A 19,248-nucleotide genomic window follows, 5' to 3' on the forward strand; every position below is an offset into this window, starting at 1 on the left:
ACAGATTTTGAATGTTTTTTTAAATTTATATATCTTGTTCTAATTTTTGTCTTTCCAGAAAATGTGCGGGCACCTGAGACTGTTAAACATAGCGTGTGCTGCCAAGGCCAAGCCCCGGCTGGTGACCCTGACCAAGCCGTCCAGGGAAGCCATGCTGGCCTTCTCCCTGCTGGGCGGCTCTGAGAAGGGCTTCCGCGTCTTCATCGACAGCGTGGAGCCGGGGAGCAAGGCTGCAGAGGCAGGGCTCAAAAGAGGAGATCAGGTACGACCGACGCCACCGCCGTCACCCATCATCACGACCATCATCATCATCATCCTCGTCACTGTCCAAATCTTCATCTTTACAGTTATAGTCGTTCAGTCATGTAGACGTGAGTCTGAGAGGTTTCAGTCAAGCACTGAAACCTGAGTTCTGTGGCTGGCTGTCGTTGAGGCTTAAACCCTTAACCCCAAACTCCCCTTCAGCTGTTTCCCCACAGGAAGTGTGAGACACAACTTCCTGCCACACGTTTCATTCTCATACCCTCTTCAGTCGGATCATTTATCACCATTAAACACGGCGGATGTCTGCCAGCACAAAAGCTCAACCCTATCTGTCGCAATCCACTCCTCATCAACCTATTAGCCACTTAACCTCCGCTGACCTCTGAACTCAAACTACTTTAAGAGCTGAGAGCTGACCCGGGAACTGCTGTTAGAGCTTGCTGCTCCATCAACGCCGTGGTAACGACAGTGACAGCACAGGAAGTAGAGGTGAAAGGTCACTTCCTCCCACCGCTCTGAGGGATAGCTAAGCGGCCGCTAGCTGGAGAGGAATCCCTGCCAGGACTGCAGGTGTGAGGGTTAGAGTTCACACACCTGGACGGATGCAGCGGACACTTCCTGTTTCCTGCTGTGATGTCATAGACAGACTCAAGCGTTCTAGTTGCGACGGTGTCATCAGCTTGTCGATGTGGAAAAGGTGGAAGACATTTGTTGACCTGTGTTTGTGTTTGGTATTGTTTCGCAGATCTTGGAGGTGAACGGGCAGAACTTCGAGAACGTCCAGCTCACCAAAGCCAACGAGATCCTGAGGAACAACACACACCTGTCCATTACTGTGAAAACCAACCTGTTAGGTGAGACACGGCTTCCTAGACAGCCAGCTTTGACACGAACGATCAAGCGAAACACACACACACATCACAACAAGCCTTCTGCTTACACAACTAAACGTAGACGCCTCTCCCCTCCTCAGTGTTCAAGGAGCTCCTCAGCAGGCCGGAGCAGGACCAGGAGGCCGAGGGCGAGGAGGAGGACAGGAAGAACGGAGCGCCTCACCTCCCCAAGATCGGAGACATCAAGAAGGCCAGCCGCTTCTCCATCCCAGACCTGGCGGTAGACGTGGAGCAGGTGATGGGTCTGGAGAAGGTCTCCAAGAAGGCCAAGGCCAACACGGTGGGAGGACGCAACAAGCTGAAGAAGATCTTCGACAAGACTCTCACCAGCATCCTGCCCCCGAAACCATACAAGTAAGTTGTAGGATATTTTGCTGTGACGCAGGGTGCTGTGAAGTTGCTCTGGTTATGAGTTCCATGGATTTTGACTCTTTTTGGGTCGTAGGATTTGGGGATGATTCCTTAAAAAAAAAATGGACAAAAATATCCTAGCAGACACATTTTAGTTCCCCCTCTGTTCCTCACAAACATCGCCCTCTACACTCCAACAACAGAACTGCACCCTAACCTGCTCCTCCCCCTCACCTCCTGTTTCCATAGCGACGTCGGCGTGGGCCAATCCCAGGACGACAGCATCGTGGGGCTGAAGCAGTCGAAGCAGGTCCCCCCGGCGCTGCCAGTCAGCGGCAACCTGTCGTCCTCCAACCCAGACCTGCTCCAGTCTCACCACCGCATCCTGGACTTCACCAACCAGCCAGGTGAGGGCGCTGCGCTCGCCACAGGCGGCCTGCCCCTGCTCCTGCTCCTCACTACCACCCTGATCCAACACTGACCATTCCTAGTTAGCTGGTTGACAAGCTGAATCGGGAGCAGGGTTGGGGTGGGAATCTACTGTAGGGTCTCTCTCCAGGAGCAGGGTTGGGGTGGGAATCTACTGTAGGGTCTCTCTCCAGGAGCAGGGTTGGAGTGTAAACCTAGGAGGGTAGATGTCCTTTTCAATTCTTCCTGCCTGATTGTACATTCCTCAGTACATGGAAATTAAATACTAGACTAATATAGTCATTTAGTCATAATCCTAATGTATTTAGTTAGCAGAAATGTTCATCTAAAACCACATACACTGGAGTATTTGAACCAGTGATCTGTAGATATGCTGTGAAATACCCCACCGCTGAGCTATCTATCCTCTGTAGAGACGTGTCAAATCAGGCTCTTTTCCCTTCCTTCCTGACGGCAGTTGATCATTACAGGGAAACTAAAGGGAGTGAAACCATAATCTAGTCAGTGATTTGTGCCTCCGACATCATGAATGGATATTTTATTCAAAAAGGATCAATTTGAAATCAATCAAAGTTCTCTCTCTTTGGATTCAAATGTACACCAGCTTGAAATTAGAAATGTCTTTCTGAGCCATAAACACATTTGAAACCTCCCACATCTCGCTTATGCTGCCCATACTGTATGATGCTGGCAGCCTCGCTGTTATTAGGCAGAATTCTGGCGTCTCTATTTTCAGCCTCCATTAACAGATTCCCACACTGTGTTGTTTCAGCCCCGGTCGTGACCAGTGAGTATCTGCACCGCTCTGCTTGGGCTGCAACTTCTCTCCTCTACGCTTGTCTTCTCACAAGCTCATCTACAACTCTTAGCTGGATTAGGAGGTTGTTTAGGTTTAATGGGTGCCCTGTCCTCTCATAATCAAACTGGCTTTGGTTTCATCTTCTCTCTGTGTGGCTGTGATCTGGGCTGGGTTGATTTGAGTGTGTGGGTCTAATGAATCTTAACTACAGTTGGGTGCTGTATATCTTGTGTTCTCGTGCTGTCTTTGATGGTTGAGTTGACAGATTGGGTTATATAACATCTCTGTTGACTATAAACAGATCATAGCACTCATGCTATACACACCACCTACACACTGGTGGTTATTTCAATCTGAGTTGTCAGGTGTTGCTTGGTAACTAATGGACACAGATGTGTGTCATCATGATTTAGGTTGTATCTAATGGCAACCGATTCTAGGTGACGGTGCTTGACTTACACCTCTGTCAGGGTTGTGAATGTGACATGGGATGGTAAACAGGCTGCATGTCAGCAGTCTTTACATTTACATTTAGTCATTTAGCAGACGTTCTTATCCAGAGCGACTTACAGTAAGTACAGGGACATTCCCCACGAGGCAAGTAGGGTGAAATGCCTTGCCCAAGGACACAACGTCATTCGACACAGCCGGGAATCGAACCAGCGACCTTCTGATTAACCCGATTCTCTAAATGCTCAGCCACCTGACTCTTTGAACCATGCTCGGTCGCAAAAAAACGTATTTCCAGTCACGTTACAGTTATAGCATCATACTCAGAAACAGAGGACGATAACATCTCTGTTTGGTTCCCTCCCCTTCAGACATGTCGGACCAGGTGCTGCGTGTGTTCAAGGCTGACCAGCAGAGTCGCTACATCATGATCGGTAAAGACACCACGGCCAAGGAGGTGGTGGTGCAGGCCATCCGCGAGTTCGCCCTGACGGCCGCACCGGAAGCCTATTCGCTGTGCGAGGTGTCCGTCACACCGGAGGGCGTCATCAAGCAGAGACGCCTACCGGAGCAGCTCTCCAAGCTGGCAGACAGGATCCAGCTCAGCGGCAGGTAGGACACCTCGCCCTCCTCACGCCCTCCTTTTCTCCTCTCCTAGCTTCCTCTCCTATCACCGTCATCCTGGCCTCCTCTCCTATCACCTCTCCTAGCCTCCTCCTCTCCCATCTCCTCATCTAGCCTCTTCTCTTAGCTGCCTCTCCTCCTCGTCTCCTCTCCTAGCCTTCTTCCCTTACCTCCTCTCCTTGCCTCCCCTCCTACATCGCCTCTCATCTCCTCTCCTCCTCCCCCCCCCAGGTACTACCTGAAGAGCAACATGGAGACTGAGACCCTGTGCTCTGATGAGGACGCCCAGGACCTGCTGAGGGAGGGTCAGATCTCCCTGCTGCAGCTCAGCACGGTGGAGGTGGCCACCCAGCTGTCAATGAGGGCCTTCGAGCTCTTCTGCGCCATCGAGCCCACCGAGTACATGGACGACCTGTTCAAGCTGCGCTCCAAGACGGGCTCGGCCAGCCTGAAGCGCTTCGAGGAGGCCATCAACCTGGAGACGTTCTGGGTGGCGTCGGAGGTGACGCGGGAACCCAACCAGCTCAAGCGCATGAAGACCATCAAGCACTTTGTGAAGATCGCCCTGCACTGCCGCGAGTGCAAGAACTTCAACTCCATGTTCGCCATCATCAGGTCAGTGAGGAGGCGTGTCGGGGTGTGTTGTCGCTTTTGTGTGGCACCTGTATGCTATACCGTACAGTATGTGTGCTTAGCTTAGCTTACCCACAGCAATATCCTTACCCCAGTAGCTTCACATTGGACTTTTCTATTCATTTAGCAGATTGTTTTTCATCCTAAAGCCAAATACAAACAGTGTCAGAGATCATGGATGTGTCTTTTTTAACACGTCAAAGACAACTCTGTGGTCGACCACTTGACATTCTGGTTTCACAATACTGACTCAGGCCCTGTGATCATGGTTGACCACAGTCTCTAGGAGCACTGTACTGACCATGACCACAGTCTCTGGTAGCACTGTACTGACCATGACCACAGTCTCTGGTAGCACTGTACTGACCATGAGCACAGTCTCTGGTAGCACTGTACTGACCATGACCACAGTCTCTAGGAGCACTGTACTGACCATGACCACAGTCTCTAGGAGCACTGTACTGACCATGACCACAGTCTCTAGGAGCACTGTACTGACCATGACCACAGTCTCTAGGAGCACTGTACTGACCATGACCACAGTCTCTAGGAGCACTGTACTGACCATGACCACAGTCTCTAGGAGCACTGTACTGACCATGACCACAGTCTCTAGGAGCACTGTACTGACCATGACCACAGTCTCTGGTAGCACTGTACTGACCATGACCACAGTCTCTAGGAGCACTGTACTGACCATGACCACAGTCTCTGGTAGCACTGTACTGACCATGACCACAGTCTCTAGGAGCACTGTACTGACCATGACCACAGTCTCTGGTAGCACTGTACTGACCATGACCACAGTCTCTAGGAGCACTGTACTGACCATGACCACAGTCTCTAGGAGCACTGTACTGACCATGACCACAGTCTCTGGTAGCACTGTACTGACCATGACCACAGTCTCTAGGAGCACTGTACTGACCATGACCACAGTCTCTGGTAGCACTGTACTGACCATGACCACAGTCTCTAGGAGCACTGTACTGACCATGACCACAGTCTCTGGTAGCACTGTACTGACCATGAGCACAGTCTCTGGTAGCACTGTACTGACCATGACCACAGTCTCTGGTAGCACTGTACTGACCATGACCACAGTCTCTGGTAGCACTGTACTGACCATGACCACAGTCTCTGGTAGCACTGTACTGACCATGACCACAGTCTCTAGGAGCACTGTACTGACCATGACCACAGTCTCTGGTAGCAGTGTATTGACCATGACCACAGTCTCTGGTAGCAGTGTATTGACCATGACCACAGTCTCTGGTAGCAGTGTATTGACCATGACCACAGTCTCTCGTAGCAGTGTATTGACTGTGCGGTCTGTTTGTGGTTGTTCAGCGGTCTGAACCTGGCTCCAGTCTCCAGACTGCGGGGCACGTGGGAGAAACTTCCCAGTAAGTACGAGAAGCTGTTTGGGGACCTCCAGGACCTGTTCGACCCCTCCAGGAACATGGCCAAGTACCGCAACGTCCTCAACAACCAGAACCTCCAGCCTCCCATCATCCCTCTCTTCCCCGTCATCAAGAAGGACCTCACCTTCCTGCACGAAGGTATGTATCCTGACGTCCTGGGCCTTCAACCTGTGGGGAAGCTTTTCTGCGTTGGAGAGCCTGGTTTTGATATATAAAGAATAAAATATACAACAACACAACAAACAATGAAATAAAATACAATAAAATAAAACTAAAATAACAACTGTTTTCTCCTCTCGTCCCTCAGGTAATGACTCGAAGGTGGACGGGTTGGTGAACTTTGAGAAGCTGAGGATGATCGCCAAGGAGATCCGTCACGTGGGCCGTATGGGCTCCGTCAACATGGATCCTGCTCTCATGTTCAGAACCAGGTGACCTGTCCAGACACACACAGGAACCTCCATGTTCCCAGGCCACACTAATCTCCCCTCACGCTCCCTGTACTGTAGGACTCACAGGCTTCCCACGGACTAACCCGTCTCTGGGGGTTAGTTCACTGTAGGCTGGTCAGAGTTCCCAGCACATGCTTCCCCCTCCTCAGCTGTGCCAAGCAGCCTCTCCCATCCACTTCCTCATTCACATTCAAATCACGGTGCTGCTGTAAAAGTGTGTTTGTTTTGTCCCATTCTGTGATGTCACTTCCGGGTCGAGAGACCGGCTGTTGTTGTTGTTGTGTCTTTCTGGTCTCTCTCACATGGGGCTTCTGGTGACACATCTTTGGTGGTCTTGGTAGTCTTTCCTGTCCTAAGCTTGTCTCTCCCTGTCTTTCTCCCTCTCTCTCTCCGTCCAATCTTTGCACCCTCGCTTCTCTGTTCATGGCTATCCCTTCTAGGAAGAAGAAATGGAGGAGTTTAGGGTGAGTTGGCTAACCTATGACCTTTGCTCTCTTGCCGACCCCCCCCCCCCCCCCCTCCATGGTTATCCGCTCATATATGTGCCTCCCTTCTTTTCGCAAGCCTTGTTTTGATTAACCGGTTTAGTTTGACACCCTGCTAACACTTCCAACCTCAAGCTTTAAGGCTTAGAACGATGGGAAGATCACTTCTGCTAGAGGGAGTCAGGTGGCTGAGCGGTTAGGAATCGGGCTAGTAATCTGAAGGTTACCGGTTCGATTCCTGGCTGTGCCAAATGACATTGTGTCCTTGGGCAAGGCACTTCACCCTACTTGCCTCGGGGGGAATGTCCCTGTACTTACTGTAAGTTGCTCTCTGGAGAAGAGCGTCTGCTAAATGACTAAATGTAATACCTGGGCCTCTGCACACATCTGGAATCACTGACAAGAACATTCTGTGAGGAACTGTGTTTATCACTCAAAAGATCTTGATCGGTATTACTTTCTCCCACAAGCAAAACCTGTGTGCTTCTGCCAAATGAAAAATATATTACAAAAAATAACTAATATCAGAAACATTTACTAGCAAAAGTGATCATTATCAATGTATTCAACTCTGATACATTGATACACTCTAATACACTTTTAACAGCATGCAAACTCTATTATTTTGCAGTTTCAGTTTGCCATTATTTGAAGTTCTCCTCGCGCAGTACCTACCTCAACACAAAGCGTTAAACATCGGCGTCAGCACCACATCGAAAGCTAGTCTTGCTTTACATTCTTGTGGCCTCCCTTCTGAAACGTTCAGAATGTTACTCACTACAGAACATCAACAGTGTAGCTCGTGTGCAGTTTCCAAACCCGCCACGTGCTTTTGAAAGAACGTTTTACTACACCCCTGACTCAGGCCACAGTTATGTAAACTAGAGACTATGTTCCTTCATTAGAAACCCTTCCCAGCCTACCCTGTTGCCTGTTTGACTCCCCGACCCCCCCTTTTGGAATGCATGGAATGTTCCAGAACTGAGAGTAGAGCCATGAAGCCTGCCCCTCTGCATGAGTCTAAAAATGAAACGATACCACGTTCCTTCTTTGGACTGGTTCCACCCGTAGAGTTCTCTCTGGATTAGTCACAGGCATATGGGCGCGCACACACACACACACACTCACTCACTCACACAAATAGCATCAATCTGATAATGGTCTCTCTACCTCCTCTGTTTTTTGTGTGTGTGTGTGTATGGGCGCGTGTGTATTGGTGTATAAACCGTGTGTGTGTTGGTGTACGAACCCTGTGTGTGTGTGTGTGTGTGTGTGTGCGTGTGTGTGTTTGTGTCCAGGTCCCTCAGTCAGGGCAGTGCCAACGCGGCGGTACTGGACGTCACCCAGACAGGCGGACACAAGAAGCGCGTGCGACGCAGCTCCTTCCTCAACGCCAAGAAGCTGTACGAGGACGCGCAGATGGCCCGCAAGGTCAAGCAGTACCTGTCCCACCTGAACCTGGAGACCAACGAGGACAGCCTGCACACCCTGTCCATGCAGTGTGAGCCGTCCGTCAACACCTGTGAGTACAACTGGGGGGGGGGGATAAAATGTCATTGTAACACACACGTTTGTCTCTGTAGAAGTCCATGAATATGGTATTATTCTTGTAAATTACAATATGTTATTACACACACATCTTCTCTGTGTAAGGGAATGTATACGTTATTACTACTTTAAATTACAATACATTATAAGGCACACTACTTCTCTGTATAAGAGAATGAATACATGAACATAATAACACAAAACATAACGACAGCACATTTCGAAGTCTACTAACCGCCCACCTGGCGTCTGGGTCCTAGTGCCCAAGAGTTCCGGGGACAGGAAGAGGCCGGACACGTCTCCGGTAGTGTCCAGGGCGGCGTCCCAGCAGCGGGGTCAGCTGACCAAGAGCGGCCAGGCCCTCCAGGTACCGGCCGTGGCCCTCTACCCCTCCCGCAAGAAAGTCCCCGTCAAAGACCTGCCGCCCTTCGGTGAGACCCCCCCCCCTACACACACACACACACACACACAGGGAGGAGACTGGATGGGGGGTCGTCTTGACTGGGTGATGGATGCTTTGTTGTCCAGTAAGCAGAGCATCTTTGAGCCAAGTCTGTTTTGGTGGAGTTAGCACCACCTGGAGGCTGTCTGGGGGACTGCATGTAAAAAAGAAAGAGAAAGACGGAACAATGTAGCAGCGTTTTTAATCCTGTCAACAAAGCCTCCTTCCTGGCCGAGGCTAACCGCGCTCGCTAACGCTAACGTGTTTGTGTTTGTTTGGAAGGCACAAGCTCGCCTCAGTCGCTGAAGAAGATCCTGTCTCTGTCGGAGGAGGCGAGCGAGAGGCAGAAGAGACAGCCAGACGACGCTGCGTCCAACTCCTCCTCCCAGCTCTCCTCCCCCCCCACCTCCCCCCACAGCTCCCCTAAGAAGGGTAAGCCTGGCATCCTGCTCCCTGCCTGACACACCCCGCCTCACCGCTGACACCTGGTGGACGGGGGGTGAAACTGGCCCCGGAATCTCCTCATTGTTGCGTCATGCTTGGAAACACAAAAGGCTAGGATTCAAGGTCCAGCGTTCCAGGGATGTTTGTGTGTGTGTGTGTGCAGAGACACGTACACAGACACTGTTGGGGTGTGTCTCGAAAGTACAAATTGCCCACGTTCCCCCCCCGCTCCCCCAGTCTGACTGCGTGCTCCCTGTCACGTGTCCTGCAGGGCGGGGGAGACTGGGCCCAGGGGTCAGGAGGGTGACCTTTACCCCCAAACCCACGTCCACCACAGCAGGTAACAGGACTGACAGACCCCCTGCTGGTGTAGAGCACTGGGACCCCCTGTGGATGCAGGAATACACTGCCTGGTCCTCGTGACAGAATCTGGATCAAATAGATGAACTCTCATCTACAGAGGGGTGTCCAGACCAGGGGTTGGGAATCTAGATCTGGGGATTCTAGATCTGGGGATTCTAGATCTAGGGTTTCCAGATCTGGGGATTCTATATCTAGGGTTTCTAGATCTAGGGTTTCTAGATCTGGGGTTTCTAGATCTGGGGATTGTAGATCTGGGGTTTATAGACCCAAGTCTGTGACCTCAAACGACCCCTTCCTGCATTCCCAGGGGCCCTGCTATGCTGGTTGGGGACCCTAGTTGTAGCTACTGCAGGGAGGTGTTGCTGGTAGTGGTAGAACACAACAGTCGCTTCACTAGTGCTGCTTCTTCTGCTTAGTGTGTGCACTGTGTGTTTGTGTGTGTATGAGAGAGAGAGAGAAAGAGAGAGAGAGAGAGTTTGTGTGTGTTGGAGAGGGCCTCAGATAATGTATGTGTGGGAGAGGGAGTGTTTGAGTGTGTGAAGCTAGCTTAGCTGATGCTAAGCTAGCTAGCTATGTAGCCTGGAGTGGCACCCTGCAGTTTTCTGAATGGGATCTCAGAGCTTGTGTGTGCCCTCCCTGACCGCCGGCCGTATGTTAGCATCCTGCATGTGGATGAGGCTGGACCAGGAGGGAGAGTGCAGCTGGTTTAGAGTTATGAAGGCTGGAGATGCCCTTCCTGGAGCTCCCCTCCCTGGAGATGCCCTTCCTGGAGCTGCCCTCCTTAGTGTTAATGGGAGAGGAGGGAGGGGGGAGAGCTGGGGGGAGAACTGGGGGAGGGAGGGAGAGAATGATAGAGGGCTGGGAGGGGGCTGTGTTGGACCACTACCCACCCGGTCACGTTCCGGGAAGTGCTTCTGAATCTGGACCTGTGTGTGTGTGTCTGCTGTACTGGTCTGTGGTTTAGCCCTTCTCTTCCTGAATGATGAAACGTTTCCTGTGCACTGTCTTGTCTTTGTGGTTGAGTTATTAATTCAGTCTTCACTGATCCTGAAGGAGGCTTCCTGTAGTTTAGTTGTAGAGCTTGCCAGTCAAACACAGGCTTTCTCATTTGATGTTGCGTTGTATGTTTTAAACCACTTGTCCTTTCTCAACTTTGCACGAAATGCAACCTTGGGATAATAGAATGAGGGTCCTGTTTAACAATGTCACCTTTGACCCCGTCCTCCTCCAGGTTACCCCAGGATGGCTGACTCCTACTCAGACTCGGGTCACAGTGAGATCTCGTCCCGCTCCAGCCTGGTCAGTAACTCGTCGTTCGACATGGCCCAGGAGGAGAGGAGGCTGCGGGCCCTGGGAGAGGCCCACGCCGGGGGCCCCAGGCTGGAGAGACGAGCCACCACCGACCCCGACCAGTACAGCCTCGGGTAGGGTCACCTCACCTCCCGTACCTCACCCCCCATACCTCACCTCCGATACCTCACCACCCGTACCTCACCTCCCCCAGTAACAGCTGATTCAGTGACCTGTGTAATGGATGACTGACTGACCTCCCCTCTCTCTCCCCCCAGCTCCTACTCGTCGGTGCATGAGTGTCGAGGCCTGTACGCTGGCTGCCCCACGGTGATGTCATCACCCAGCTCGGAGGAGCTGACCCAGGACCAGGGCGACCGCGTGTCCCTGGACGCCGCGGACAGTGGCCGAGGCTCCTGGACCTCCTGCTCCTCCGGTTCCCACGACAACATCCAGACCATGCAGCAGGGCCGCAGCTGGGAGACGCTGGCCTTCGGCGGGGGGGGCGGGTGCCTGGGGGGGCTGCCCCACGGGGGGCCCGAGGCCCTGCTGGGGGGGCAGGCGGGGCTGTGGGCGGCGCAGGCTCGGGGCAGCTGGGCGTCGGCCAGCTCGTCGTCGTCATCGGCAGCGTACTGGGGGGAGGACTCCGAAGGGGACACGGGCACCATCAAGAGGCGGGGGGGAAAGGACGTTAACGCAGACGGAGAGACCAGCAGCATCACCTCCACGGGCTCGGAGGACGCCAAGCAGGGGAGACCCTCGCCCTCCCCCATCACCACAGGGGGGAAGGGACTGCTCTGTGAGTGGAAGCACCCTCTCTCTCTCTCCTCCTGGGGTTTCCTCATGGAGAATCAGTGTAGAAGCCCTGACTCAGCATTCTGACCAGTTGTAAACATTTAATGTTCATCGTTTGTATTTTATGTTACGTTATGAATGAAGTTATGAATAATATTAAGTTATGAAGTGATAATCCAGTCCTGTGACTAAATCCCAACCCCCCCCCTCCCTCCCCCCCCAGCACGGAAGGAGAGCCGTTACAGGGACCCGCCCCCCACCCCTCCCGGCTACACCGCGCTGACCGTGTCCGACTTCCCCGAGGCGCAGCAGCCCTCGCCCTCCGCCCCGCCCTCCCAGCCCGCCCGCCGCCCCCCCGACTACACCACGGCCCTCCAGCGCTCGCGCATGGTCACCCAGTCTCCCGACTCCCACCTCCACGCCCAGCAGGGGGGCTCCAGGCAGCGGGCCCCCGGCGTCCCCCGCGCCCGCTCGGCCGGCGAGGACCACGAGCCCGAGGAGGAAGAGGAGGGTGAGTCCTTGTCTCCCAAACTAGTCTCTCTGAGGAAGCCGAGAGCCAGGGCCACATACAAGTCAGCGCCCCCCAGGCGCTGAGAGTCGGAGGTTAACAGGCAGGTCCCCTCCCCAAGGAAGGTAAACACTGATTTCTCAGGCTTCCAGCCTCTTCGACGTGCATGCCCCCCCCAGAGGAGACGCCACACACATGAACACTGCTGCTCACGTTCACATCCCCACCGAGCACCGTCCGGGGGCGGGTCTTAACTCCTAAACGCCTCAGTACAGGATCTGAACTCAAGTTTTCGATTGAAAGCTTCAGCTTTTTTTTGTTGTTGTGCCTATTATTCTCTTCATTAGTTCTTTGTTCACTTCCTGTATTGAGATGGTTCGGACTTTTGCCCTGACCACTGACCTCACTGGCATCTCATTGTGCACGAGTCATCATAATCGAACCAAAAGGTCACCATTACTACTGGTACATTGCCTCTCTCTCTTTCTCTCTCTATCTCTCTCTCTCTCTGTGACAGGCTCTCTGATCTCTCTCTCTCTGTGTTTGTCCTGCTTGCACTCATGCACCTACGTCTCTATGGCGACGCACACTGGCCTCACTTCACTGCACAATGATGTCATGTCCTGTAGTTAGTCTCATTTCTGTGATTGTTCTGCTAATGTGCTCCGATCAATATTTCTATTCAAGCGTTTGTCTCCAAAAGTAATATTGACAGAATATATCTTCAGGGCCCTTTTGTAACCTTCATAAATCGTTTATAAGGTTCTGCTGATGCTTTATAAATATGCAATGATTTAATATGGGGCTTTAAAAAGTGGTTATGACTACAGATGAGATGCTGCATTAAGAGAAGGTGTCTGTGGCCGATGGTCTTCTACTCATTCTTGGAACCATCATTAAATCCTACTTAGTTGCAAGTGGGGCAAATCCCATTTGAATTGTAATTTATTTATTTAGCTTACAGAGGGATTTGAACCTGCAGCCTCTTTTGATCTGCAGTTATTTGCAGTCAGCTCTACTACTGAGCTATTCCCAAATCCTCTTCCTAGATATTGATCCAATGTGTTTAGCTGCCCTAGTGTCTGATAGCATGATGAGTTCAGATCAAAAAACAAGGGAAGTTTCAGACACGGGTTGCTGGTGCTTCCTGAATGAGAGTCCTAAAGACTAATCCTGTTCTCCCTCCTCTCTCTCTCCTCCTGTCTGTCCTTGCAGAGGACGAGCAGGTGTCTGCAGTCTGATACTGACACACCTCAGGGTGTGCTCTGCACTAGTCCTGTCTCTGAGGGAGAGAGAGGCTGGCAGACAGCCAGACAGACAGCCAGACAGCCCGTCGGCCAGACAGACATCAGTGACGTGCGTGCCTCCCCTGCTCCACCTCGTCTACATGCTCGTCTCCCACCCGGCCTTAAAGCATCGTGGGGGTTTGAAGGACCCTGCATGCAAAACATACTGTGAAGAAGATGAGAGGTGGAGAGGATTTAAAACAAAAGAAAATACTAAAAAGAAAAATGCCTGGCACTTTGGCAATATAGACGCTAGATGTGGAACCTGTTCCTCCGGGGCAAACCCGGCAACGGCCCGCCAGCGGTCACACGCCCCTGACGCCGTTGGTAACGGACCAGCCCTCCTAGACTACTCCCCCCTCCCCGCCTCCTTTTCCTCCCCCCCGATCTCCCTACTCACCTGCTAACACAACAGCATCATGACGTGTTGAGCTTTGTCTGCACTTTTTCATTTTCTACTTTGTAAAACGAGAACAAAATGGACTCCGGTTATGAGAGAAAAAAAGAAAAAAAAACATTGATCAAATTGACACTGATTGGTTGTTTTTTGGGAGGGCAGGGTTTTTTCCCTCAACTTCCTGTTCGATGTTTCTGGAGGAAGTCTTTCCAGAATGATTACACTCTGGGGGAGGAGGAGAAAGCGACGGCCTGGGTTGTTTTCGGACCACCTCCCCCCGGACTCAGAACACAGATCTGTGGAAGAGTGTTGGAAACACAGGCTCAGTGTTAAATGTTCAACGATGGTTTAGTGGTGCTTCAAACCACAGCTGACTGGAGTAGGAATCAGTAGGGGGTCGCCAATACGTGCATGCACGCACACACACACACACACAGAGACACACACACACAGAGACATATGGGCAGTCAGCTTTTTTTGTTTCCGAGGTGGTCTTTTTCGCAACGCAACGGTCATTTACATCCTGACCTGAATAGTTACAGGGCAGTGCAGTTCCTCTGTCTCCACTAGACTAGTGTTCTGGCTGGGCGACAGAGTCGGCCCACTTAGATCCTATGTATGTCACGATACAAACCAGTCATATCTAGTAAGGTCACCTGACGGTCATTCTATCATACCTGGCTCTCCGGCCAATCAGCTGAAGTAGAGAACCCGGGTCCCTCCTTAAACCACATGCCCGTCGTCACGGTGACCGAGAAGCACAGAGGTGGTTTCATCCTGCCAGGAGAATCGGGTCCCAGATCCTTCTATGGTGCTGCACAGTCTGTCCCCTCACCTGCCTGTCCTCCTCCTGTGGGGTCTAGCTATCCACCGCAGACGCCCTGCTTCTCCCATGTTCCTACTCATCCTGCTAGTCACTGGTTAGGGGAAGAGAAAAAGAAACTTGTCACATCTGTTACAGGAATCAATTCAGTGGGTGTGTATATTAGCAGGTGATGCTAACGTACTGTAGAGCTACCTGGTTCCACTGTTGATCCATATTCATCGACTGAAGAAAATGTTTGTGTTTCTGTTCATTTTGTTTCTTCTCGTTCGACTCCGGTGATGAAGTTTATAGACAGGAACATTTGATTTAAAGTCTGCCATTCAGAAATACTAGTAATCAAATGGTGAAAAAAAGTATCACTTAGTTTTATGTTTTTCTTCTGTTTGCGCTGCATCGCACTGATCACATTGATCAGCAGTTAGATTTAGACTTAGAAAAACAAGAGTGCAGTGTTGCCCACTGTGTTCTGGAACTACATTATAATAATTTCATTTATTGTATTTTTGTTTATTTTTTATGTTTCTTTTATTAATGGCTGCAGATAGATTGTCGATAATGCGTTTGTAATACTGTGGTAACATGCATCATCAACTGTCATCAACTGTCATTTGAAGAGTGTGCATATTAGCAGGCCAAGTTCTAAAAGTTGCACAGTGTACAAGCATAAGGTAGTTGTAGTAGGTAGAACTGCTACATTTGATGTGTGATGTCTGGTCACAACTGTACATTTAGCTGGTGATGAATTTTTTTTCTTCATACTTTTCTTGTACTGCTTTTACCTGTATGTCTTTTAAAAAGACAATTGGTGGAGTATGTATGGTTGTTATTTTGTATTTTTAATACAATAATTGTAAATATTGGTTATATTTTTGTTGAAATGTACTATGTTTATGCCTCAACATCCAGTTCGTATGAAGCTGGTAATCAATAAATACTACAAAAGGAATCAACTCATAGGTTTAAATGCACTTCTTTGTTCCAGCATTTATTTTTCTTTGTTTTTTCTTTTCTTCTTTTCAGAAAACTGTTCTCTTCAAACATTTTCCATACACCATCTAGTGTTTGCACAAGATAAGACTTGGAATCAACTTGAAATGTGTAACTCTCGTACTTTTCTATCTGACAGCAATGTTTGTCAGAATTAATAAAAACATAAGTCTCTCCAATTGCATTATTTTTTATTCTACTTATATTCTACTATATTTGCCATCAGAGTGCAGAGTGGAGACTGAATACAGAGGGAGGTAGTTTACACACAAACGCTATTCCCCAAATCCCTCAAATTGAGGAAGAGTAAGCTAATAGCATACTCAATATGAATTAGAACACTTGAATGAATAGGTTCATGTATGACTTCATTAACCACCTTTTACTTAACCAAAAGTAGCAGTTAAAAATTAAAACCTATGATTTAAGCGGGGAAGAAACCTCAACCACCAGATGTACAGTATGTCAGGTAGCAAACGACAAACAGGCCACACATATTAATAGCCTACATATTATTTTGTATCAACTACCATGTTATTACTCTACTACACTTAATAAAAATAGGCAAATAAATATGTATATGAGCGACCCGTTCAGAAGCAGGCTAGCTCCAGAGACGCAGCCAGCTAGCCAGTTCTCCCGAGACGTGGATTTGGCTGCGGGGGTTTGACATCCAGTTTTCTCCTGGTAGCAGTCACCATAAAGCAGAACACCACCTCCTTCCAGTCGTTATGAATAAAACATGCTGGAGAGCCTTGGTTCCCTCTGTCACTGTGACTGGTCTCCTGTCTGTCACACACGCACACACCTTATCGGTGAAATAAGGGGCTGGTGTCACATTTCCCTGTTGTGTTGTGGGAAAAAGTTGCGGCTGTAGTTTTTCAGTCACGAGTGCGTGCGTGCGCACACACCTGTCTTTTTCAGGTTGAAATGAGGCCCTGCTGTGTCAGTGATGATCAGAGGCGAGCCTGTCTGGACGTGTGTGTTCCAAAGGCACGATGAGGTGTCAGCATAGCACACTACACCAGATAATAACGTAGCTAGCACTACACTGCACCATCGTAGCCTAATATAAACGTAGCACTTCACTGTCGTAGGCTGATAACTAGCTACTTCACTATCGAGCCTGATAAAAGTAGCACTTCACCAGACAAGGAACCACTAAACTCAAGCGTACTCCCGGCTGCTGTGGAACTTCAAGAAAAGTCCAAAATATCCACGTTGCTACCGAGCGAAGTAGTCATAGGCTTCACTGGATATTCAAAGGCGATTCCATTCCATCAGTCACAGTGGGGGGAAGAAATACGATATCCTCCCCGAAAAAAGGTTTCGCTTAAACCCTTCAATCTAGAAAACAAGGTGCCAAAAACCTGGGGTAAATGACCTAAGGAGTTAGCATGTGTGTTTTGGATGAAATGACCAAAGGGGTTAGTATGTGTGTTTTGGGGTAAATGACCAAAGGGGTTAGCATGTGTGTTTTGGATAAAATGACAAAAGGGTTTAGCTTGTGTGTTTTGGGGTAAATGACCAAAGGGGTTAGCTTGTGTGTTTTGGGGTAAATGACCAAAGGGGTTAGCATGTGTGTTTTGGGGTAAATGACCAAAGGGGTTAGCTTGTGTGTTTTGGGGTAAATGACCAAAGGGGTTAGCATGTGTGTTTTGGGGTAAATGACCAAAGGGGTTAGCATGTGTGTTTTGGGGTAAATGACCAAAGGGGTTAGCTTGTGTGTTTTGGGGTAAATGATCAAAGGAGTTAGCATGTGTGTTTTGGGGTAAATGACCAAAGGGGTTAGCATGTGTGTTTTGGGGTAAATGACCAAAGGGGTTAGCTTGTGTGTTTTGGGGTAAATGACCAAAGGGATTAGGATGTGTGTTTTGGATAAAATGATCAAAGGAGTTTGCATGTGTGTTTTGGATGAAATGACCAAAGGATTTAGCTTGTGTGTTTTGGGGTAAATGACCAAAGGGGTTAGCATGTGTGTTTTGGATAAAATGACCAAAGGGGTTAGCATGTGTGTTTTGGGGTAAATGACCAAAGGGGTTAGCATGTGTGTTTTGAATGAAATGACCAAAGGGGTTAGCATGTGTGTTTTGAATGAAATGACCAAAGGGGTTAGCATGTGTGTTTTGGATAAAATGATCAAAGGAGTTTGCATGTGTGTTTTGGATGAAATGACCAAAGGATTTAGCTTGTGTGTTTTGGGGTAAATGACCAAAGGGGTTAGCATGTGTGTTTTGGATAAAATGACCAAAGGGGTTAGCATGTGTGTTTTGGGGTAAATGACCAAAGGGGTTAGCATGTGTGTTTTGAATGAAATGACCAAAGGGGTTAGCATGTGTGTTTTGGATAAAATGACCAAAGGGGTTAGCATGTGTGTTTTGGGGTAAATGACCAAAGGGGTTAGCATGTGTGTTTTGAATGAAATGACCAAAGGGGTTAGCATGTGTGTTTTGAATGAAATGACCAAAGGGGTTAGCATGTGTGTTTTGGGGTAAATGACCAAAGGGGTTAGCTTGTGTGTTTTGGGGTAAATGATCAAAGGAGTTAGCATGTGTGTTTTGGGGTAAATGACCAAAGGGGTTAGCATGTGTGTTTTGGGGTAAATGACCAAAGGGGTTAGCTTGTGTGTTTTGGGGTAAATGACCAAAGGGATTAGGATGTGTGTTTTGGATAAAATGATCAAAGGAGTTTGCATGTGTGTTTTGGATGAAATGACCAAAGGATTTAGCTTGTGTGTTTTGGGGTAAATGACCAAAGGGGTTAGCATGTGTGTTTTGGATAAAATGACCAAAGGGGTTAGCATGTGTGTTTTGGGGTAAATGACCAAAGGGGTTAGCATGTGTGTTTTGAATGAAATGACCAAAGGGGTTAGCATGTGTGTTTTGAATGAAATGACCAAAGGGGTTAGCATGTGTGTTTTGGATAAAATGATCAAAGGAGTTTGCATGTGTGTTTTGGATGAAATGACCAAAGGATTTAGCTTGTGTGTTTTGGGGTAAATGACCAAAGGGGTTAGCATGTGTGTTTTGGATAAAATGACCAAAGGGGTTAGCATGTGTGTTTTGGGGTAAATGACCAAAGGGGTTAGCATGTGTGTTTTGAATGAAATGACCAAAGGGGTTAGCATGTGTGTTTTGGATAAAATGACCAAAGGGGTTAGCATGTGTGTTTTGGGGTAAATGACCAAAGGGGTTAGCATGTGTGTTTTGAATGAAATGACCAAAGGGGTTAGCATGTGTGTTTTGAATGAAATGACCAAAGGGGTTAGCATGTGTGTTTTGGATAAAATGACCAAAGGGGTTAGCATGTGTGTTTTGGGGTAAATGACCAAAGGGGTTAGCATGTGTGTTTTGAATGAAATTACCAAAGGGGTTAGCATGTGTGTTTTGGGGTAAATGACCAAAGGGGTTAGCATGTGTGTTTTGGATTAAATGGCCAAAGGGGTTAGCATGTGTGTATGGATAAAATGATCAAAGGAGTTTGCATGTGTGATTTGGATGAAATGACCAAAGGATTTAGCTTGTGTGTTTTGGGTTAAATGACCAAAGGGGTTAGCAT

General features: G+C 49.2%; 1 protein-coding gene across 1 annotated transcript in view; it reads left to right on the forward strand.

Moving 5' to 3' along the window:
* Positions 1-15,869, forward strand: part of rapgef2b (Rap guanine nucleotide exchange factor 2b) — a 57,193-nt gene extending 41,324 nt beyond the window's left edge. Inside the window, exons 11-26 of the mRNA XM_067248067.1 lie at positions 59-262; positions 1,010-1,118; positions 1,238-1,511; positions 1,758-1,915; positions 3,558-3,798; positions 4,042-4,425; positions 5,794-6,005; positions 6,175-6,298; positions 6,760-6,783; positions 8,103-8,326; positions 8,613-8,783; positions 9,077-9,226; positions 10,833-11,025; positions 11,170-11,690; positions 11,910-12,319; positions 13,410-15,869. Coding sequence (XP_067104168.1) covers positions 59-262; positions 1,010-1,118; positions 1,238-1,511; positions 1,758-1,915; positions 3,558-3,798; positions 4,042-4,425; positions 5,794-6,005; positions 6,175-6,298; positions 6,760-6,783; positions 8,103-8,326; positions 8,613-8,783; positions 9,077-9,226; positions 10,833-11,025; positions 11,170-11,690; positions 11,910-12,280 — 3,360 coding nt within the window. The 3' untranslated portion in view covers positions 12,281-12,319; positions 13,410-15,869. The remainder of the gene's footprint in view (positions 1-58; positions 263-1,009; positions 1,119-1,237; positions 1,512-1,757; positions 1,916-3,557; positions 3,799-4,041; positions 4,426-5,793; positions 6,006-6,174; positions 6,299-6,759; positions 6,784-8,102; positions 8,327-8,612; positions 8,784-9,076; positions 9,227-10,832; positions 11,026-11,169; positions 11,691-11,909; positions 12,320-13,409) is intronic.
* The last annotated feature ends 3,379 nt before the right edge of the window (positions 15,870-19,248 follow it).

Source organism: Osmerus mordax, chromosome 12, assembly GCF_038355195.1.
Source record: "Osmerus mordax isolate fOsmMor3 chromosome 12, fOsmMor3.pri, whole genome shotgun sequence".
Lineage (NCBI taxonomy): Eukaryota > Metazoa > Chordata > Actinopteri > Osmeriformes > Osmeridae > Osmerus > Osmerus mordax.